Below are 24,641 nucleotides of genomic sequence, written 5' to 3' on the forward strand. Positions count from 1 at the left end.
GCTGGCGCCTTGATGTCGCCTCGATCGCACGAGGTAAGATTGCAGACGCGGCGACCTTCATCGCGCCACCGAGCGCAATACTGCGGCTGCCGCGAAGGCGTCGCTAATTTTCCTGCCGCGTTTGCCGTGACGACGCCGCGAACTCTGTTGATGCTGTTCACCGATGTAGCTGACTGCCACGCTGGCGCCGGTGCCTCCCGCGCTGACGGCGGCGACCTCGAGAGGGCCACTGAGCACGATACTGCGTGACGCGACAGGGCATCGAGACGCCTTTCGAGCTGACGACGGCCGTCTCAATCTCACCGCCGAACATAACAGCGTCTGCTGCAGTGACAAGCTGGTAAGATTGCTGATGTGGGCCCTTGGTGCTGCTAGCCGCCACGCTGATAACGCCCGTCGCGCCTAAGATGTCACGCTCACCGCGAACACTGTCTTCCCCTACAATGGTGCTACGACCACGACTATCCAGGCTCCGTCTGCTACGGTATCGCTGCTGACCAGGCTGATACTACCCTCCAATGTGACGCCGGGCGCCGCTATCAGCTGACATCCCGTACACTATGGTATCCACTCTTCTCTTTCCAGTTCCCGTGAAGTACGACAGTATTTACACTCTATTTTGACCAAGGACTCCTCCGTCGCCGAAGTGAGAACAGATAAATTCTAAAGATGCTACGTCCTAACGTGGTTTGGACACCCATAGTTGAACGAGGTAAGACGTCAATAACCGGACGAGGAGCCGCACTGCTGCGAGGGTGTCCTGACGATGTTCGCGAGCTATCTAATCGGAGAGGCGCCTCGCGAGACGACCCTGTGATTCCTGTACATCGCTCATTGTGTAGGTCAAAAACATCGTAAAGGTTTGCGGAATTAAAAAAAAAAAATCTCTTTCAGAATGTCCAGATCTGAATTCGAGCCAGCGTCCTGCATCCTGAGCGTGCGTCTGTTTACCGGGTGGACACCAAAACCGATCGGTAATCTGGCCGCGGGGGTTCCAAGTACACGACGATTTCCCGGAGGCTTGTGGCGCCCACTGTCCATTCGAGAGATTAACTTATTCGCCGAGCCTCTAATAAACAAATTGGGAAAAATAAACCCGCTTCGCCTTAGTGAACTTGAGATTCCAGCTCAAAGCGAAAGGGGCCAGGAACTCAGGAGGACTTCAGTAGTTATCATCTGGCTCGACTATACTGAATTAATATAGTGCTTGATTCGATCGTTGAACCTGATTTCATCAATTTCACAACTTTCGTAGTCTACAGAGGAAGGTTGCACCGCTGCAGTTTCCAGCATTACCTCGTACAGCTGCCGATAGCTGTAGGCCAATCGCCCCTGTTTTGCTTGCATCTGCAGCCCGATAAGACCTTCAATAATCGGAACATTGTACGAAGTAAAGCTCTTCCGATGGAAAATAATCTTCAACAGGCGGTGGCGCTAGCGACTGAAGTGACATGCAGCCGGATTAAGGTTCGCATAGCACTATATGCTATGCACAGTTCGGTTGTATGTTATGTTATGCTGTACGATGGCAGGATTACATCTCTTCTGTTACGAGTAACTACGACAGTAACTGCTGACTCCAACAGACTGTCGTACGAGGTCAGTATGCACCCCTGGGAGCCAAGTAAGTGACCTTCGGTGACCTCGCCTTCTTCTGCTTCGCCCGTCATCGTACCTCTTCGTCTGCGAGAGCCCTGCATTACGTCGTACAACGGTACGTATTAAGCCTCCGCCACACATAGCGCTAACGCTACGCTATCAGCGCGCTGAATGCGCGTGCATTCCGCTCGCGTCCCGCGCGCGTTGCGCTCGCAATCAGCGCTCGTTAGTTCCCGCTAGCGCCCACTGGGCGCAACGCCAGCGTTTGTGCGGTGCACCGCCATTATTGCGCTCCGCCTACGCTCTTAAAGCGCGCATGTGTGGCGGTGTTTTAATTCACCCCTTGACCTGCTACCACGACGTGTTCAGCAACCACCAGCGATGCGACACGGACGTCTCCACCTCTCAGTCTACTCTGTCGACCTTCATTGCACGAAGTAGAAATCCGTCGCATCGGGTTTTGGATTAGGTAATGGATTACCCTAAGAGTCAATGACTGACTTGAAGAAATCGACTGATACCTCCGTCCAGTGTAGTAGCAATCGACAGCGCTCGTACTTTTCATCTTCTAGGCTAGTTTTACCGAGCGATCGGTATCCTCAAATGCCCTCACTAAAAAGAGTTCAGAGTTCAGGAGTCTCGCTTGCAACCGCGCTCGCTTGACGCGAAATAGTCTGATCGAAAATACCAGTATTGTAACAAATAGCCCTTGGGCGCGTGAGTGATGACCTTTTTCTGTGTTTGATATGGACGTAAGACGTTGGACTTTAAATAGTCATATCAAAGCTAATATTGATTTAGATAATTTTTACGAAGGGTTGACAAAAGCAGTATCAATTACGTTACCCTGCTACAGTACAGATAGTTACACTACTTTTACAGTTAATTTCCACACTCTGTGTCTGAAATTGGGTTTATAACCTGATAAAATAACGTGTCTGTTAATAATAATAGTGTATCTAAGGTTTTTGTATCTTGTTCAAGTCAGCCTCGCCTACATCTTTTTTGGTTTTGATCTGCGATGTATAATAATGTCATTTCTCTAACTATTCGCTGACTAAAGCTAAACGTCATCACGAAAATCTCTTTAGGCGTTTCTGGCACCGAGATATTCGCGGATCGAAGGCTATTTCGACTGATACATCTGTCAAATCGGTTCAACAACTGATTCACTTATTCTTCTATGCTATGCCAATAGGGCTACCAAAGGCTTGCGCGCCAGCTGACTCGCCACCAGGAGATAATAAACAGGTCTCTATAAAGACCTCGGATATACAAACGGCACAAATAATATAATAATTTTACCTTCCAATAAAATTGTTATTATTTTGCCTGGTATATCCGAGGTCTGAGTGATGCCTTCCTGGTAGGCTTAATATACCGTCGGCACTTCTCCTCAACAATGAGGGTGGCTGGTGGCGGGTCGGGGCGCGGGGAGCCTTGTGTTGCAGGTGGGGAAAAACGGGACTACCAACATCGCGGCGGTGTGACGCCGGAGCGACTTACAACGAACGATGGCGCCATCTACCGGTCCGATGCGACGTCTACGACGTACTCTCTCTATAAAGAAACAATAAAGACCTCGGATATACCAGGCAAAATAATAACAATTTTATTGGAAGGTAAAATTATTATATTTTATTTTAGTGTACGTATTTAAAAACTTAGCCCCGCCCTCAAATTTGGTGCGATAGGGACAACTGCAGCTCAGGCGCGACATCCCGCGTAAAACCCGCAAAAATCGAGGTTCCGCTCTCGACTGTTTCCTCCTCCAAAACTTAACCAATCGTTACGAAATTTGGAAATCAGAATGACAAGGAAATTATCTGTGTCGGACCGTTTCGTTTTTTTGGATAATTGGTCTCAGTTTTGAATACCACTCCTTTCTTTCTGGCAAATTCAATTAAGCCGTTTTTGCCAACTTTGAGAGGCTCTAATTCCTTTTAAAACAAAAATATCAAAAAAAGCAAAACGGTCCGACACAGATATTGATAATAAAAACCTGTGTTGAAAAAACCATTGATCTAGCTTCAAAAACCAGAGAGGAAACAGGCGAGAGCGTTTGTATGGAGAAATGAGGGGTATCGTATCGTCTTAAATTTTGACTAGGATTGATAACATGAGACTATGTTAGCCATTGAAGCTACTTAATCCTATGAATCACAACGAACGCATGAAATAGACATACTAGTATTTTCTTTTAGTCATCTTTATTAAACACATCATATATATTCAGACGGGCGATGGCTGAAAGACAATACCAGTATGTATATCTCATGCGTTTGTTGATTAATAGGAATGAATAGCTTGAATTAGCCATTCAGTAGTAGCTTAAAGTAGCCATAGTCTCATGTAATCAATCCAAGCCAAAATTTAAGGAAGTTTTTGGAAAAATAAAGAAAATATCAAATGTGTTTCTGAATTATACCCACTTTGCCTACTTTAGTAGGCACAGGAAAAAGCTTGGGTTAGATAAATACCTTCAGTTTCTAACTGAAAATGTTCCTCCGAGACAATCAGCGATATCTAAAGCAGATGAAAGCCATACACACTACTACGTTGCATTTCATTCGTATTTTAATTACTGTATGATCAAATTCGTCCAGAGCCAAAAGTACTGATATTTATATTTACACTCATGTAAAAAAATAATTGAACGATCATTGATATGTTATTGTCTGTATGTTGTACGCCATGAAATTAGCTACAAGTTTTCCAATACAATTGTGATGTTAAGTTTAAGGGTAAAGAAATTATGATAGAAAGTTTATTTTATATGTCGGTGTATGATGCATTTTGTCCGGCACTGTATGTACCCGGTTAGGGGTAAATTAGAAGAGAAATTACCCGATTTTACGGAAAAATACCCTAAAAAGATTTTGTGACTTTAAAAGCTTTCTATACCTGCTCCATCACCGCGCGCCCTACCTGCCGGTGAGCGCCGAGCTTACCCGAGAGTCGGGAGATTACCCGAGAGGAGTGAGATTGTCCTTTTTTGGGGAAATTTACCCTAAATATCTTTTTGGTGTCTGTAAAAGGGTTACATTTGTTATAAATGTAGGCGATGCACTAGTGCCGTTTTATCATATGAGAAAGTTTTATCAGAAAATCCGACTTTTCGACCGTAAGGAGCCTTCTGTGCCGGAGAGCCACACGAACGGTAACGTGCTGATGATGATTATTAAAACCTAAGGCATTAAGTTCGCCTTTTGGTACTTTAAGTTAAATAAATATTTTTTTGCAGCTATGCCGTCGATCCCGCCTCAAGGCTTGCAGCCTGAAATCCTGTCCAACGCGGAGTTTAACCAAGACAACGCGCATGTGGAGCCCGGGCAGCCTTCGTAAGTTCACACGCACACAAATACACACACACGCACACACATACACACACACACCTATTGCTATTTTTTCTCTGCAGTGTCAAAAGTTTGTACGAAACCAAAAAAATAAACCTAGAAAAAACACACAGAGGAAAACTTTTTTCCATACAATCAATTATGAAAACGAATAATATCGTTTTACTTCAGTCTTCTTTCAACTAGAGCCAGTCCTATATAAATAGGCATTTTGACAGCCTCTCGGGTGCAAATGTTATTTTACACGTGAAACTTCGAAGAAATTATTACGTTAAATAAATAAATAAAATAAATATTATAGGACATTCTTACACAGATTGACTCAGTCCCACGGTTAGCTCAAGAAGGCTTGTGTTGCAGGTACTCAGACAACGATATATATAATATACAAATACTTATACAGGGTGTAAACCTAATACGGGCGAACCTCTTAACGGTGGTGAGTATAGGACATAAAAAATGGAATTAGATAACTTTTACTTAAAATGGAATTTTTTTTTTATCCATACAAATGAATTCGGCCCGCAACGTAATGCAAACACACTCGCGTTTAACGCTCGTTGACAGTTGTCATTGATTGTCATCGCAACAACGTTTACAGTACATTGCTGCTGGGATTTTTTTCAAAAATTCATTATGGGGTGAAAATTAAAAGTAACTCAAAAACACCTCTTAATTAATGATAACAATATTGAATTATATGCCTGGGGCCCGTTTCTCGAAAGGTACAAGCCTTGTATTACAAGTGCCACTGGTTTCATTTATCGCCCTTATTAGGTTTACGCGCTGTATACATAGAAAACATCCATGACTCAGGAAAAAATATCTGTGTTCACCACACAAATAAATGCCCTTACCGGGATTCGAACCCAGGACCGCGTCTCAGCAGGCAGGGTCACTATCGACTGAGCCAAAGTGGTCGTCAAACTGGTGGTCTTGGTTATTTCTTAACCCTTGCAGTGGCGGGGCTATATTATAGGCTACTTGACCCTTTTTGAAAGTCTGTCTTATATGATTAAATACTGTCCAATTAACCGAAATAAAATATTACCATATTTTATTATGACTTAAAAACAGCAAAAAATATTTTTAATGAATAGTTATTTACGTAATCAGGCGAAAACAACACAGTCATGTTAATCTATAGATTTTCTGTGCATCAGGTCATTCTACTCGAAAACAACATTTTCTGACTTTTTAAGTATGAAGGCATAAAGTTCAATATGTCAGTGATTGTTTTGACATGCAGTAAGGTTCGAATTCGATGACGTCACTTCATCGCTGACAGCGTTTTCGGTGGCCAAAATAAATAAAAAATTACACACATTTTTAATCGAAAATACGTAGTCATCATACACTTTTAATACCCAAAATCTATAAATATAATTATTATTATGAAATATGTTCTGCTTAATACATTAAGTAATAATAAGTAATGAATAATAAATAAGTAGAATGCACTTAAAACAAAAACTAATCTAAATTAAACTAAATCTTAAAACTAACAAAATGAAAAGATATAACTAAAATAAATAAAAACTATCTAAGGTCCCCCAAGTCCGTCCCCTGTGGAAGTGTGCCCATAAATATTGTTTTTTTTTTAATGTTAAATACTACAGAAGACAATCATTTATTGTGCCAAATTCGATACGAGTCTAGTAGCCTATTTTCCAAGTCTAATGATATTTTGATATATACTCGATCCTCTTTGATTTAATTTCAACCTACCGTTTTCCAACATAAGACCAGTGTCCGTATAAAGAAATCTATACAATTTGTTCCAGAAACTTCAACCACATGCAGCAACATATGATGTTACCCGACACCCAGTACTACCGGCGCGTGTTACCCTCCGAGTGCCGCGGGTACCCGCCCGTGTACCGGGCCGGGTACCCCGAGCTGTTCGACAACGCCAACTACGAGCAGAGAGAGCGTACGTACACATACACTCACGCATGTATTCCCGAAAGGGGTAGGCAGAACACATGAAAGTACTCAAGTTTCAGTTCCGCTTTAAGGTATAGAAAATCACTTCGCGTACACCACAGTTACTATCCTACAGGCGACTTATATGAGGAAATGAGTGCCTGTATCCCATAAAGGGGTAAGTAAAGCATATGAACTGTTAAGTTTCAGTGCCACTCTTGGCAAAAAGGGGTTGAAAGAAGTCCAAATTGTGACATTGCAGTTACAGGTTGCCAGCCTCTCGCCCAAAACTTAGCCCATATCCCACAGTCGACTTCTACGACACCCACGGGAAGAAAGGAGCGGTGAAATTTTAAAAGTCATGGAAGTCTAAAGACTATATTTCGATTATTCAACAATTGAATTTGTCTGGATCTTAGTTTTAGGTTCTAGGTCCTAGGTCTAGGTTCTTTATATGATCAAACACTATTGCACAAAAAAGGACACAAGGCGGACTTACTGCCTAAACCTTTTAAACACCTTTTGACCACTAAAACTAGTACAAGTTTCATGACGGACGTTGTCAAAGCTACTTTGCCACTGTCAGTTAAGTTCTATATTCGCCCTTCACCAGTCGACATTTTGACGTCGGTGCCATTTTTTGACACGAAAGTCAAAGATTCCAAAAGATTAGCATTCTACCACTTTCCATACCACTAGACAATAAGCTGCTTGACCCTTTTTAGGGTTCCGTAGTCAACTAGGAACCCTTATAGTTTCGCCATGTCTGTCTGTCCGTCCGTCCGTCCGCGGATAATCTCAGTAACCGTAAGCACTAGAAAGCTGAAATTTGGTACCAATATGTATATCAATTACGCCAACAAAGTGCAAAAATGAAAAATGGAAAAAAAAGGTTTTATTAGGGTACCCCCCCTACATGTAAAGTGGAGGCTGATATTTTTTTTCATTCCACCCCCAACGTGTGATATATTGTTAGATAGGTATTTAAAAATGAATAAGGGTTTACTAAGATTATTTTTTGATAATATTAATATTTTCGGAAATAATCGCTCCTAAAGGAAAAAAAAGTGCGTCCCCCTGTGGGGATCGGAGTCAGGTTCGATTAATGGTGAACACGTGTTGATAGTTCAAACGATTTATTAATACTAACTCGCTTACACATGCATGCAATACTTATGCCCACTACATCACCGGGCTAATAAAAGAAAAAAAAATACTACTTATTACAATTTTTTTTTTGTTATATTTCTATTTAATAACAAGAAAAGCCTGGAAAAAGTCAAAATGACTCAAATTGTTATATATATTCCTATACCTGTATCTATTACACAAAGAATAAATCATTGAATTTTACTCAATAAACAATTTTATACGGTTTTTATGAATTGTTTCTATTTTTCCTTTATTTATTATTTTTATATTTGGTCCACAATCTTGAACAACTTTAAATGGTCCTTTATATAATTTATCCAATTTCTTTGCAGTTTCGTTTTTCATTAATACTAAATCACCCTTATTGTAAACAAAAGAATGAGCATTCTGGTCATATAATTTCTTATTAGCTAATTTACTCCGGAGCAAATGCTCTCTGGCATCCTTATGTGCTAATTGTAGCCTATATCGTAATTCTAACATGTAATTATTAGGATTATACAATGGATCCAAGGTGTTACTTAAATTACTAGGTACTTGGCATACTTTTCCAAAAACGAGCTCAAATGGTGAATATTTAGTTGAGCTATGAATTTGTGGTGTTGTAGGCAAAACACCAAAAGGGTAGCCAACTACTCCACGTATCAGAACGTTCGTCACAATAAATTCGTAAAAATGCCGCTAAATGTTTATGCATATTTTCTATTGATCCTAGGGATTGATGATGGTAAGCTGTCGAATGCATTTTATTAATTTTTAAAAGTTTACATACCTCACTGAATATTGTTGACGTGAACTCGGTCCCTTTATCTGTAGCAATGACCTTGGGGATACCATACCGTAATATGTAATTGTTGACTAAAGCTCGCGCCACGCTGACTGAGTCCTTATTGCGTAGCGGGTACGCTTCTATATACTTACTTAGCTCGCATTGTACAGTTAAGATGTAGGTGAATCCGTCTGAGTCTGTTTGTAATGGTCCTACGATATCAAGAAATATTTTTTTCATTGCCGCAGTGGCTGTTGTCGTTATTTGCATTGGTTCCTTATTTTCTCGCGAATGTTTCGTAAATTGACATTTACTACATTTTCGTACAAAATTTTTAACATCGTGTTCTAGTTTTGGCCAAAAATATTTACTTTTGATATTATTTATCATTCGTCGTATGCCGGCATGCCCACTCGTTGGCAATAAGTGATAGTCGTTCAATATTATAGTTTTTTCTTTTTCGTCAATTATTGGTAATTTGCAGATTAACGCCATCTAACGCAGCCTGAGCTTCGGGTAACCTAAGCGAGCCACCTTAACATTTCTGAGAATGCTAATGCGTGGTCCGGACCACTGATTATTATTCATTATTTCTTCACTGAGATTCTTTAAAAATAACGCGTTATCTACTGTCTTAATGACAAATATCTCATTTATATTTAATTTATTACAAAAAACACTCAGTTTATTCGCAAAATCGACTCGCGTATAGTGCGACATGTAACTAAGGTTTATGTATATAATTGACTTTGCCTCAACATACGAAAAACATTCCTGTTCCGTAGTTACTTCACCTCTTTGTCGTAACTTGTCTAATTCTATATTTTTTATAAATTGTAACTCAACAGAATTACTCGGTTTTCTTAATATTTCCGAAATTTGAGGTTGATCAGGCCCCGAATCATTGGATATATTAAGATCCGCGGTATTTCCCGAATCTGCGTTTTGTTGTAAAGCTTTTTTGCTTTGCGCTCTAGTTGTAACTAAAACTTGTTCTCCTATACTCTTTAACTCATCCGAAGTGATGGTCACTCTACTCAACGCGTCTGCGACGACGTTATCTTTGCCCTTAATGTAAACAACTTTGTAGTTATATTGTTCGAGTTGCAATCTGAATTTAATTAAACGGGTGGACGGGTCCTTCATGCTGAATAAATACAATAAAGGTTTATGGTCGGTCATAATGGTAAAACTTTTTCCGTACAAATATGGTCTAAAGTACTTGACGCTCCATATCACAGCTAATAACTCTTTTTGAATAGTCGGATAATTGAACTCGGCTTTGTTCAATGTTCTACTTGCGTACGCCACTGGTCTCATATCTTTGTTACATAAACAAGAGCCTATCGCCAATCCGGAAGCGTCTGTTTGTAAAATGAATTCATTATCTTCTGAGAAGTCTGGGTATTGCAAGATTGGTGGGGAAATAAGCTTTTGCTTTAGAGTTGAAAATGCTTGTTTACACTCATCCGTCCATTCGAAAGTAACATTTTTCCTACTTAATTTATTCAACGGTAATGTGATTGATGCAAAATTGGGTATAAATTTCCTGTAATAATTACAAAACGCTACGAAACGTCTTACTTCATCGCTATTCGTGGGTTCTGGATATTTTTTTAATACTCTAGTTTTTTCAGGATCTGGAAAAACTCCATCGGATGTTACTTTATGACCTAGGTACAAAAGTTGAGTTTTTAGAAATTCGCATTTCTGCGGATTAACCTTGAGATTTACCTTTCGCAATCGTTCTAAAACGTTAGTTAAATTTTTGTTATGCTGTTCCATATTTCTACCAAAAACCACGAGGTCGTCCATATAAACAAAACATTGTTCATACGAAAGTCCTGACATGGCGATTGACATGACACGCGAAAACGCACTGGCACTTATTTTTAATCCCATTGGGAGCCTTTTCATCCTAAATTGTCCTTGACTGGTGGTAAATGATGTAATGTTTCTACTGTCTTCATCCAATGCTGTTTGATAATAAGATTGTTGCAAGTCTAGGTGACTGAAATATACTGCGCCTGATAATGAGTCCAAAATCTCGTTGATGTTAGGTAGTGGAAACTTATCATCTTGAATTACGTTATTTATTTTTCTATAATCTACGACTAACCTCCATTTTTTCGTATTACCGTCCGATTTTTTGGGAACTAAAAGAATTGGGCTATTCCAATCGCTATTTGTGGGTTCTATGATATCATCTTTTAACATATTTTTAATCTGTCTACTAATCTCTGGCTTCATAGTTTCTGGTAGTCTGTATGGTTTTACGTATATTGGTTTGGTGTTGGGTTTAACACTAATACTCTGACTTAATATATTTGTAGTGCCTAGCTTGTCTTCATCTAAGTAAAAAACGTCCGCGTATTTCACACAAATTGATTCAATAAGCTTCCTATCGGTTTTATTTAAGTGATTTAACTTTAATGTTTGTAGCAATCGTGAAACCCTATCTACTCCATTATCATATTTGTAAAAGTAACATATGTCATAGTCCTTCAAGGGAGTAAGTTTTGGCGTGAAAATAGGTATTTGAATGTCCCTGTCAGTTGTATTTAATATTTTAATCGGTATCCTATTATTGTTAACCTTTCCTATACTACCGGCTATAAAAACATTTTCGAATAACTCTCCTGCGCTAATTACATATTCATTTCCTATTTGAAAAGATGAATCGACTTTTATCAAATGCAATGTCTCAGTTCTAGCTGGTACTGATAAATGTGTATCGGTGTCACCATTTCCGTGAATTGGTAACACACACATTCGATCGTCAGAATGCAAAGTTAACAAGTTCGTCCGTAAGTTGATATCTGCGCCATAAGTTCGTAAGAAATCTGAACCAAGAAGTCCATCCGCATGACATGGCATTTCATTTAATACGTAGAACTTCTGTGTGAATGATATCTGGTTACCGTTCTCTAGCGATACATAAGCTTTGTTATTGCAGGTGATATCACCTCCCACGCCTTTTATTGTTGCATCTACCTTTTGCAATAAGTTATTTGGAACTCTATCTATATGAATTAACGAACACGTCGCCCCCGTATCAATAATGAAAATTAATTCTTGTCCTTGTACTTTTAAACTTACATAATTTAACCCTTCGCATGTAAACACGTAATCTACTCCGTCACATGTTAATACTTTATGGACGAAAAAATTCTGAAAGGTTGGGGTGTTCGTCACTTACCTGGTTTCCCTCTCTTGTTGTAGCAGCGTAGGTCACATTCCGTGAGGTGCCGCGGTTGTCCCGCGCACTCTGGCTCCTAGTACGCGAATTATTGCGCGTAGCTCGTCCTCTATATTGCTGATAACTGTTGCTACTTCTATACCTTCTATACCTTCCCGAATGGAGGTTGAGGGAGGCGATGGCTGAGATACGCGTCATACTCGTGAACGGGTGCTGTTTGTGGAGACTGGTCTGTTCAAGCTTACCTGGGCCACATGTTTTGTTAGATTATTTAACTTTACTTTTGAGCGGATTGCGAGACACTACATTCGGTTCTTGTAAGAATTAAACTTAAGTAAGTAATGTCTTAAGGATGACACTAGAGACCATCACGTTGTCGTTTAATTTAGTTAATTTTAGCTTTTGGACACTTAGAGACTTTATACATCTCTGAGATTTTGATTATATTTTATTTTAAAATAGATTCCTTACTTTAATGACCTTGTTGTCGTTTGATTAAGTTAATGTTAGTTTTTTGGACACTTAGAGACCTTATACATCTCTGAGATTTTGATTATATTTTTAAACTTAATTTGTAACCTTGATTGGCCCTTATTTGTAAACTTGATTTGTTCTTTAATGATTGACAACTAGAGACTTGTACATCTCTTGAAATGTGTAATTTAGCTGTTCATTTTCTGTATTTTTTTTTTGTATTATTTGACAAAGGTTTTTACTTTTAAATATTTTAATTTTATAAAATTTGACTCTTGGAGACGCTATACATCTCCATGGATTATTTGATTAAGTATAATATTTTTACTTGTAATATTCAGTCTTTTACAACTATTGAAGTATTATAGATTTCTTTTATCTTTGTATCTGTTTGCACTTTCTTTATGTATTGATTATAGTTAGTAATAATATGACATTTAGAGACTTTATACATCTCTAATTCTATATCAGTGTATAGCTACTTTGCTTATGATTAATATTTTTAGTTAATATTTCTATTAATTTCATTTGTTTAACTTTAATGAATACTCTGTAATGTTGACATGTAAAAGTGCCCCCGTGGCCTATTTGCTGAATAAATGATAAAAAAAAAAAAAAAAAAAGTTATTTGGTGCCCAGTTGCTGGTATGGTGGTATTGGTTATAACGTGGATATGAGCCACGGCTATTAGATCGACCACTATAACGTTGAGAGTAGTATCCACGGCTGTTGAAGTGTCTACTTACCGGATATCCTCTCCTGTAGCCTCTCATGTGCATCACTACTGGTGTTGGCTGGCTGTTGTCCTCATCCTTCGCAGCCTGCACCGCTTCTTTCAATTCCTTGTAATTCCTTGCCGCAATGATAGTACCTAGCCTCCTGTTACGCAAACCATCTGCAAATCTTTTTACAGCTAAGTTTTCGTTTATAGGTCTCAGGATTTCGCAAGCTTTTGTATCATTGTCCGCTTGCGCAATCGTGAGATTTGTAAACAATTCCTCAATTTTATCGCCATAGTCTGAAAGTGATAGATTATTTTGTGTAATGCTATTAAGTTGCATTAACAATGAATTTGCTGACTTTTTCGGGAGTAAATATTTTTTAATGTCTAAAACTAATGCTGAAACAGTATCATAGCTTGTCTTTAATTTGAGTTTCGCATTTTTAGTCAATTTTGTTTTAAGGACAAAAGAAATCAGCAATTTCTTGTTACTTGCCTCTTGTAATATGCTTTCCATCATTTCAATGCCTTCGATAATTCTTTCAACAGTTTCATCCTTGCCGTCGTACAAGGGAATCAGAGACCCTACTTCCTTTAAGTCAAATTTCTCAGCCATTTCGATTCGTTTTTGGATTCCGTAAGTACTGTAATTACTATACTCTAGTATTTTATTATATATTTTATCGATTTTATCGCATAGAACATCAAATATGCAGCCGGGAAACTGTTCCGCTGTACTGCTGCTTGAGGTAGACTCAATTAATTTTACATAACACAAATATAGTTCCTGGGCCTTTTTAATTTTATCGACCCCTATCTTTTGCAAACGGCGGTTGGGTCCTAATTTACTTAAATCTACTTGTAGTTTGCCAAGTTCACTTAATATGGTATTTAATTCTGCTTCCATAAGTAAAACATGCCAAGTTTTTATAGTAATTGCTAAACTACTTGCTAAAATTAAGAATAATCGCGTCAATTAATACGAAAAACACTCCTTTTATCATACCTCACTTTTATCGTATCTCACTTCACATCACACGTGTTTCTTCTTCTGCAACGTCACCGGGACCAGCGTCATCGCCTCGAGTCTGCCTGCGTCCGGAAAGCCTCAGTCGAATGCGCCGTACCATGTCACTTTGTATTTCTCGCCGTATCCATTTATGGTGGCATTTTCTATATCGGTAGAACGCGTAGATCAAAACACCGATAGCGACGATGGTCAATATGCATGACACTAAAATGTTGTTGACTCGCAGATGCTCTGTGTGCTCTGAGATGCCTTGTCCTTCGTTGGAACCTGCCGCATTTTGCGTAATTATAACTTCCTTCTCCTCTTGTTTCGAGTAGGATTTTCCCATCGTCCTTTAAATGTAGCACAACAGACGAAACGTCCAACACAACACGACGCGAATAGGTAAAGTTCATAAAATCAGTTAAATCGATCACCACGGTTGTTTCTGACCGAACGAACAGGTATTGTCTTTGCAAAAGTCATGAAGGTATTACTCAATAATATTAGTAACATCACTGCACCGGACCGTCCAAAATGCTGACGCGCGCGGCGCCGTCGCCTTGGAATGCACCGGGCGGCGGGCGATATGCGCGTTCATGGCTCAGGGTCGCCATGTGGGGATCGGAGTCAGGTTCGATTAATGGTGAACACGTGTTGATAGTTCAAACGATTTATTAATACTAACTCGCTTACACATGCATGCAATACTTATGCCCACTACACCCCCCCCCCCCCCTCTAACTTTTGAACCATATGTTTAAAAAATATGAAAAAAATCACAAAAGTAGAACTTTATAAAGACTTTCTAGGAAAATTGTTTGGAACTTGATAGGTTCAGTAGTGTTTGAGAAAAATACGGAAAACTACGGAACTAGGGATTGCAATCCAGCAGTGTTTTCAATCCAGCTGGATTTTTGCTGGATCGGCGCCAATCCAGCTGGATCCAGCGCGGATCCAGCAGGTAGAAAAAATTCCAAAAAAAAATTACATTTTGCTCTACTATAGGGCTGTTATTACTAAAATTATTTGAAATAGTGAAAGGAAGGATGAAAACGCGCAATTTTGTAAGCAAAATTTATTAAAAAAAACAGTTATGTATCTTATTTATCTCCGAAAATTGTATGACCGAATATCACTTCCCAACGCACGTTTCGCGGAATTTTATTCCGCCGAATGTTCATTTCCCGGATTAACATATTGTTTTTTTTTTAATTTGCCAACCTTGCAAACCGACCACAAGTCATCACACCAGCAGTAAGTTTATTAAATGTAGAACAGAAGGGGATTGCTCAACTCGATCTTTACCAAGGAACATTCTATCGTTGTGTATTGTTTCAAGAATTGTTGAGATTGATACCTCAGAATTCTTTGCCTAACTTAGCCACGTCGAACGTTTCTGCTTTAATTTTCAATGCTGACGAAAATACATCAATTTTAAAACTCCCTTTTACTGGTCCAAGCTAAAACCGTTGCTGACGATCATCGAATTTGGGTTTATCCTTCGTTATAACAAAATCGAACAACGTTTACTTCTTTAATCATTCGTAAAATGCTTCTCATCTTGATATAAGGAAAGAAGGTTTTTGACTATTCCGTCGCAGACGCATTGAAACTACAAGTGATGACTCGAAAGAAGAAGAACTCTATACCTAGCATGTAAAAATTGTAAAATGACAACATATGTATCATCCAAAATGAAGCTTTATCTTGATTTATCCGCTCCAATTCATACAAACAACAGAGAAACAGACTTAAATTTAACCTAGTTAATACAATTTTAAGCAATGATGCACCTGATTTTACCAGAAATTGTTGACAAAGATCTCTATATTGATTCTAGTTTAAAGAAAAAAAAGTATGATATATAAGTATTCTGCTGTACCAATTCATTCAGACCCTTCAAATCCAGAAGTTTTACATACAGAAAAGGAGGACTGACCTACACATAAGTACATATAACCATTTATCGACGTAGAACCACCGTCGATATAGAGCACTACACTCGTAATATTAATATTAATAATACAACTGTCGAAAACCAAACGCACAAAAAAAGAAAAATAAATTTTAAGAAGAACGGAATCAAGCGGAAAGAGAGAAAATTATTATGTCAAACAATCCTAAATGTATTTTGAATTTTTGAAGTAGATATAAAATAAATAAAGATTGCTATTTTCACTTGCTTGGCGAATAATAAATGAAATCCGTGTTTCTTTTTGTAAGAACCGCCAATGTCAACCGTTTTTAACCTTATATAACTCGGTAATAAAAACATTATTTTAATAGTGTATTATAGTAATAATACGAATAACTTTGGATATCTAAGAGCGACACCTTTCGCCGTGTCGGTATAGCAAATTGATTTGTTTTAGGACTTTTAGGGTTATTAAAAAGCCTTTTTTTAAAAACCAAACTTTCATGTTATCTAATGTTTTACTTGACGTAATATACAACTAGTTGCTTATTGTATACACCAAATGTTTCATTGAACACCGACAATATCTATGGCGAATTTCGAAAAATATGCAATATTGAGTCTCCTATGAACTCCCAAATTTATTGACAGGGATGCAATTACGTATTTTACTTACGTATATATTTTTTAACATAGTTACCTGCTTACTTTTTTTACAAGAATATTGTTTAAGGGGCTACCTTTGAACGCGCCACGCACCGCGCGCCAGTTGCCTGCCGGCTCTCGGACGGAGGGGCTGTGCCGCTCGCTGCGCCGAGCCATTTTTTTTCTTAGAATAGAGAAGCGAAACAAAATGAAATTAAATTATCATTTCATTCTTACAAGTGTACATTACATAATTCCTGTTTTAGGACAAAAACAAATTATTTCACAATGTACTATGTGACATGTATTGGCGAATTTTGCCCGTCAGTCGCAAGTAGAATTTGGCCGTGTGGGTTTCATCACCGCTTACGGCTCTCACTGATCAATGCGGTCCTGGTTTCGAGCCCGGGCAGTGGGATATCTTTTTGTGTTTTTTTTTTTTCAAAAACGATTAGTTTCTACATTATAAAGGTTTTAATATCTCCCGGTTACAATATTTATGGCAAAATTCATTGTTTCGTATTTTCTCGCTGATGAAAATTATTTGAAGCTTCATATATATGTAAAAGTTTATACAAACGTTGAATTTTATCACAAATATTATACAGGAAGCCTGTATAGTTTACATGTGCTGGCTGTGTAAAAAAAAGCAATAAATAAATATGAAAATGAATACATAATTATTTTATATAAAATACACACAAGCTAAAATGCATGTGCCTTATAAACGAGCGCGCAGGCATGGTTAGATTTGGTTAGGTATACAGTACCTACTGCGAGCCGGCGCGCGCGCTCGGGTGGGGTCGTTGACCTTGCAACCCCTGCAGGTAGGTTTTAGTTCGCGGCTTCGCGCACATAGCACGAAATGATATTATAGGGCATTCAAACGGGGGACCGTCTTAATTTATTGTTATTACATTTCAAAAGTTTTTTCCGGTTTCCTCACGGTCAAACTAACACGCTCCTCCTCGTTTCGCTTGTCGTCGCCCCTAACTGGACTCTGTCATATATGATTATACTGCCAACATAGTCCGTGTACAGAAAACTGCTACTTTGCTCCCTCCTAACAGGGAAGAAAAGTTAAAATTTATATGTAAAAAGTTGGCATTACTTTTTGTAACCATTTTTAATCCTTATAGCAATCTACATGAATAAAAAATGTCATTAAAATTGTAACAGCGAAGGTACTACAATAAGTGGGTACATAAATAATGCTATCAACCATACATGGCCTGCTTTTTTGGCACAACATTTGGGCATTCACAATTTCACATTGAATATTACTAATTTACTTACTAGTGCTTAGTTTAAACATAAGTTGAAACTTAAAAGAAATTTTGCGGTAACAGTAAATAAATAATTAAATACTATAAATACATTTTGAGATCTTCAGTAGTTATAATACAGTTTCAAACTACTTACGTTTTTGAAAAAAACACACAATTGTGGCGAAATAGAATTATTTTGTGCTAAGCGGCCACGGGCTACGCGCGGAAACGCCAAACCGTTTTAAATATGACGTAAAATAAGTTTATTAAAGTTAATTACGCATTTTATTGCCGATTTTTTTATTTGCGGATCCGCAGCGCTGGATCCAGCGCTGGCTGCTGGATCCAGCAGACCGAAAAATGCGCTGGATCCAGCTGGATTGCTGGATGCTGGATCCAGCAATTGCAATCCCTATACGGAACCCTACACTGAGCGTGGCCCGACACGCTCTTGGCCGGTTTTTTTAAATTTGTCTTATATTATTACTTACTGTCCAATTATCCAAAAAAAAATATCATTATATTTTATTATGACTTATAATTCGCAAAACATATTTTTAAAGAATACTTTTACGTAATCAGGCAAAAACAACATCACCCATGTCATCTATAGATTTTCTGTGAATGAAGTCATTCAGTGCGAAAACACCACTTTCCAACACTTTAAGTACGAGGCATAAAGAACATTATGTCAGTGATTGATTTAACATGAATTCTATGACGTCACTACACGGCCGACAGCGTTTTCGGTGGCCAAAAAAAAAACATACTCACATTTTTGGATTAAAAATACGTAGTCATCGTACACATTTAATACCTAAAGTCATTAAATATTGGTTTCTTATGTCAAATATTACAGAAGACAATCATTTATTGTGCCAAATTAGATATGAATCTATTGTCCCGGATTTGTAAGTTCACATTTTTGACACATTTGTTTTGAAGTATGTTGCGATGTGGCTAAGACGTATCGTTTGCCAAATCTAACGATTAATTTCGAATTGGTTGAATCGATTAGGCCCTATGTACAGCGATTGTTAATATACCTAGATGTCTCAAGAGCTCTCAAAAATGACCCCACGAATATTGTGCCACGGTAGGCGGGGCCTCAAAATTGTGCCACGGAGCTTGTCAGTGCGCTAATGGCGGCCAGTCGGAACAGTCGTAGTACGGCATATTTAGAAATAAGTAAAAGTCAAGTAAAATCAAGTAATCGTGTAATCCGGAATCGATTACGATTTGCCCATCTCTGTTTAGAATATATGTTTACAAAAAGAATATGCCGTACTGTTTTGTAATATCATGTGCTAGTCGTTCCAACAAATACGGAGAAAAATATGGGATTTAGTTTCATGTGTAATTTGGCGAGGATCATAATTATTTCGATTTATTTTGTGCGAGCTACTTTTGTATGGGGATGATGTTATGCAATATTTTTAATAGCCATTGATATTTAAAAACTTTCATTTTTGTATAATTTTATTAATATCGCGCGACCATGTTTGCCTGCCTGCTGTGCGGCCGACATAGGCCAGTAAACTTGTTTAAACACACGTACGTGTCAGTGGCATAGGAGTTCGATTATTTTGATCACAGACTTTTTGTCACCGGCATAGTGGTTTAAATGGCCAGTCTGAACACATTCGTGGACACGTATAGTATAGCATACGCGTAGTCATTTGTTACCTTTGGTCTATGACAGATGACGTCACTAAGCGTCCCTAAACGTGTTAATTTAGAAGGTTGTAGAATAGAAATAGACGTGACCTGTGGTCCGGTGTCAGTACGGCGTATTATGATCTTGGAACCACTTTTCGGCTGGCAATTTGTTTGAAAGTAGTGTTCTATGTTATTATCTTGCGGTGGCGACATCTAAGTAATTACATATTTAAGGGCCGGTTTTTCAGTCGCCAGATAAATATATCTACCAGATAAAGTTATCACTATTCTTTTCATCACACGTATAAATTACAGTGACAGCTGACATTTATCTGACAGATATTATTTATCTGGCGATTGAAAAACCTGACCAGCCCTGAAAAGGTAAAATTTATAAAATGAAAGCCTACGTTTAACACCTGTTAACAATAGATGGCAACTGACAACAACCTGAACGTGACTGTACATTGATATACAGATATAAATTGAATTTATCTAGCCATAACAATACTTATTATAGCGGCATACGTGTACCTACGACATAATTATTATTTTCATATGTAGGTTGTTACTTCATAACAACAAATTAATTATGTAGTTATTTTTTAATATGCATAAAATTTAAATTATTTCTGCTTGGTTCTTTAATGTATGACACAAACCCATCCCCATGTCAAATTTTAGTCAAATATGAACCGCGAATTCTTAGCTGCCAGTACGTACAGCAAGAAGGTTTTTTGCCGAACAAAATCGCTGATTGGTAGTTAGTGACATTATATGCATTTCAGCTACACTTATCTGTGTGCATTAGTATAAAAGAGATGACTATTTTGTGTACCAGTTTTGATTACAGGGCCTGTAAACGTATTGTCTTGTGTAAATGTAGGCGTAATTGTGTATGTGTGCTAAACGGTGCCAAGAATTTGAACAATAATGTTCTTAAAAGCGGCTTCCATGTTTATCTTACTTCGTTGCCTATGTACAAGGAGGCGCTTAAACAAATATACGAGTTCTATCAACTTACTGAAATGTCATTTGAATCGAAATGACAGACTGCCACAGCACTAGTTTAAAAATAAAAATGAATGATAAATGACATAATAAGTAAATCCTGCGTGATAAATTAACTTTGATAAATTACTGACTGACTGACGAATGATTTCTGATAAATTACTCACTAACGAAGATCCGCAAAAATTATAACATGTGCTAGATTATGTTTAAAGTTAGCGAAATATTGTTTTTAAGTACTTGATTTTTTTTAATATTATTACAGGATTTTATTTAAAATTTCATTAGGTTGCGCGAGTTTACGTATTGTGGACACTGTCATGTGTCAAAAAGAGCTTCTTACAAATCTGGGACAATAGTAGCCTATACAAATATTGATCAAGGTAGACTCAAGTGAAGTTTTGTTCTCAGTGCCCCCGGAACCGCGTCCGGATTTCCGGATGGACTCCAACTATGTGCTGGTGAACAGGGAGCAGAGGAGGCTCGACCAAACATGGCCGCCGGTCAACGAGGTAAGACAAATCGTCGCTGCTTTGAAAAAAAACTTATATCTTCTTCTGTCAATGAAAGAGCAGTTCCTGTCAACTTTGTACATAGCCACGTCAGCAAATTTTAATTGATCCTATTTGGTTACCAATATTTAGTAATATAAGTCGACTTTCGTAAGATATATACAGGATAGTTATTATAATTAAGAAAATATAGATACTAGCGAACCTTAATGACGAAATAAAACTTACTAAAATCTCAATTCATAAAAAAAATCTTGGTAACAAAATAGGAATAATAAAAACAAATTTAACTTTTTCCTTAATTTTTGTACAAACTTTTCGAGAATTGTTGGAAAAGAAAAATGCAATACATATAGACTTACTGCGTTTTAACTTTGAGGAGCAGTGTGAGTAGTGATGTGCAAGTTGCGGAAACTTTCCAAAAAAATCTTAAATTTCTTGAAAAATTCACGAAACTTTCACGAAAAATAAAGGGAATTTAAATTTATGAAAAGGGAAGTTTCCATCCATACAATTGTCCATGCAAAGTATGGAAAGTTTCCGAAGTTTTCCTATGTGAAAATTTCAGAATTTTGGAAACTTTCCGTCGGCACATCAGTAAGTGTGAGATACGAGATTTTTTTCAAAGTAGTGACGAAATGTCCTAAAGTACAGGCAGATTTTGTAAGGATTAGTTTCATTAGAATGATATTGACCGGGATATCGTCACTACTTTGAAAAAATCTCGTATCTCACACTGCTCCTCAAAGTTAAAACGTAGTAAGTCTCTTTGCATTCTATACATACTTACTACATTCTTTTCTTCATTGACAGAAGAAGATACAAGAGTTTTTCAAAGTAGTGACGATATAGACCGTGATTACCTTTTTGATTTTTATTGAGTTCCCGATATTTCGACGCAGTTACATGCATCGTGATCACGGAAAACGGGCGGGGTTTTCTAAGGACTTTTAAGATGGGTAGAATCACAGAACTTAATTTAGATAGAAGAAACAAATTCATATATTTGTATAGGGGCCGAGCGTGTCAAATTTTGTACTGAAGTTGATTCTTGCCTGTAATTTTAAATATGTCTCAGGCTCTTGATTGTTCATAATTTTTGTGTTGTTGCAATGGAATATCACGTAACGAGGCATTTTTTATGTTTTGGTTGACTTCAACTTACAAAAATTGACGCCCGAAAGCTGCAAGCTGCGAGTAAAGACGGACAACTCAGTGGATTTCACTGAGTTCATTTGACACGCTAAGTAGATACGTTTGCTTGATCTATGGTATATAGGACATCTGTGGGTAGAATGTTAACTTTGCGAAAAAAAATTGGCTGTTGACGTGATGCCCCTCATTTCTATGTAACAGCCAATTTCAGCATTGGTCTCAGAGTATATAGTATTTTATGCAACTGGTGGTTAAAAGAGGTCAAAAAAGGTGAGTGGCGTGGGTAACAATTTGAGGCGAAGCCGAAAATTGTTAATAAAGACGCCACGAGCATTTTTTGACTCAGTTAAACACCGTTGCATACAATACTTTTTCTACGACCAAGCACTTATTTTGAAAGAAAATTATAAATCAACAAATACCTACTTTCAGTCATCTTTAGTTATCTAGTGGACCGCCTACCATTTTGAATATGCAGTTTGAGTGCAAACATGAAAATAAAACTGTCTATGGTATGGTTCTTTGAAGCCTGGCCACTAAGACGAATCGAGCCGAGTTGAATCGAGTTCTCATACATTTGAATGCGATTCGACGCGTCGCCAATTAACGCAGCAGAAAACGAAGGAGTCTCGACTCTGCGAATTGGTTTGTTAAGTTGGTAGCAATGTATTTACTGAACTGTAACAGCTATATCGTGCTACTGCTACTAAATGTTTTCAGGGTATAGACTAGATAGACTTGTCCTGACATCTTTTATGTAGGGTTTTAAAGTTCTATGCACGACCTTGTAACTCACGAATAACAGTACGGGAGTAGAAAAAGTTGTTTATTATGCACTTTGCAAAGTATGGCACTGTTCCCATCGAAAGCGAGCACGCGATGAACTGTCGGCAATAGAAGGGAACAAAAGATAGTCACTCCCGTGTAAGTAAAAGAGACGCGACGATAGCGCTAGCGAGTTGTAATTCGTCGCCGAGCGTTGAACATAACTCGCTTGCTCTCTGTTTTTAACCACCGACGCAAAAATGACGGGGTGTTATAAGTTTGACGTGTCTGTCTGTGTGTGTTTCTGTCTGTCTGTGTGTGTCTGTCTGTCTGTGGCATCGTAGCTCCCGAACGGAGGAACTGATTTAGGTTTCGTTTTTTTTTGTCTGAAAGTTGAGTTAGGAGTGTTCTTAGCCATGCTTCATGAAAATCGGTCTACTATGTCGCGGTCGGGGTTTTTTTCAAAATTTTAATTTTGTGGTTAGGTTATTTATATTTAATACATGGGAGCGACTGCCTTTTGTTCGTTTCTATAGCCGATAGCTCATCGCATAAAAAATAGTATTGTGGCTAAAAAATGGGTCCCTAATAGGGATCATCCACATATTACGTCACACCAAATTTCAGGTTTTTGGACCCCTCCCCCCCCCCTATGTCACGCTTTTTTGTATCCCTTTAACAGGGATTGTCACATTTAGTATGACCCCTCCCCCCCCTTATACTGTGACGTAATATATGGATGACGCCTTAAAAGCTTCTCTTTAAGAAATCTTAACTATATATCGCTTGCGCGCCCATCCTTCTTTGGCATTACGGTCGTAACAGTCAAGAGCTACCATTTTATTGGTTGATCTGTCAAATATGTGTATATTTCCATTCGCTCATTCGTTCCATTCGTGCCAGCTCTTGTGAATTGACCTTTACGCCGTGGCTTGCGTGGGCGACGGTCGCGCGATGGTCGCGCGACGGCGATGCGACGCATACGAAATCAAACCTTATCGATATGGAAGTAGACGATGCGATGAGACGCGACGGCGACGGTCGCGCGACCGTCGCCCACGCAAGACACGGCGTTACAGTCAATCAATTTTAATCCTCGGCCACTTTAGAAGTCAGAACCCTGTCTCATTTAAACCGTGTGTTATTTTCTATAAAAAGTCACATTGACGTTTATGTGTAGAGAGCGGATCTCAGGTAGCGATTTTTAATATGGATATGACTAAAGTAAAATTCATAATCCTACGGACTAAATTGACAAATGACTGACAGGTAAAATGATACCAGGAACAGCAAAATTAAAATAGGGAAGGGTATATGTCGATAACAATATATCGACAAGTTGTAAAGTACATACAACAGACAAGTTTAAATCAAGAATAAGTATATTAGTTTCAAATAAGAGGTACACATTTTGGTTTGTTCTATGTATCTTCGAGGTAGTGGATGGATGCCACGCATTTTTACCCACTAGTTTTAAAACATAAAAAGGTTTCCGAGCCTGTA

General features: G+C 38.2%; 1 protein-coding gene across 1 annotated transcript in view; it reads left to right on the forward strand.

Annotated features, from left to right (window-relative positions):
• Positions 1–24,641, forward strand: part of LOC125240653 (roquin-1) — a 94,172-nt gene that overhangs the window by 63,762 nt on the left and 5,769 nt on the right. The window contains exons 12-14 of the mRNA XM_048148651.1: positions 4,844–4,940; positions 6,740–6,888; positions 21,118–21,218. Coding sequence (XP_048004608.1) covers positions 4,844–4,940; positions 6,740–6,888; positions 21,118–21,218 — 347 coding nt within the window. The remainder of the gene's footprint in view (positions 1–4,843; positions 4,941–6,739; positions 6,889–21,117; positions 21,219–24,641) is intronic.

This window comes from Leguminivora glycinivorella, chromosome Z (assembly GCF_023078275.1).
Source record: "Leguminivora glycinivorella isolate SPB_JAAS2020 chromosome Z, LegGlyc_1.1, whole genome shotgun sequence".
Taxonomy (NCBI): domain Eukaryota; kingdom Metazoa; phylum Arthropoda; class Insecta; order Lepidoptera; family Tortricidae; genus Leguminivora; species Leguminivora glycinivorella.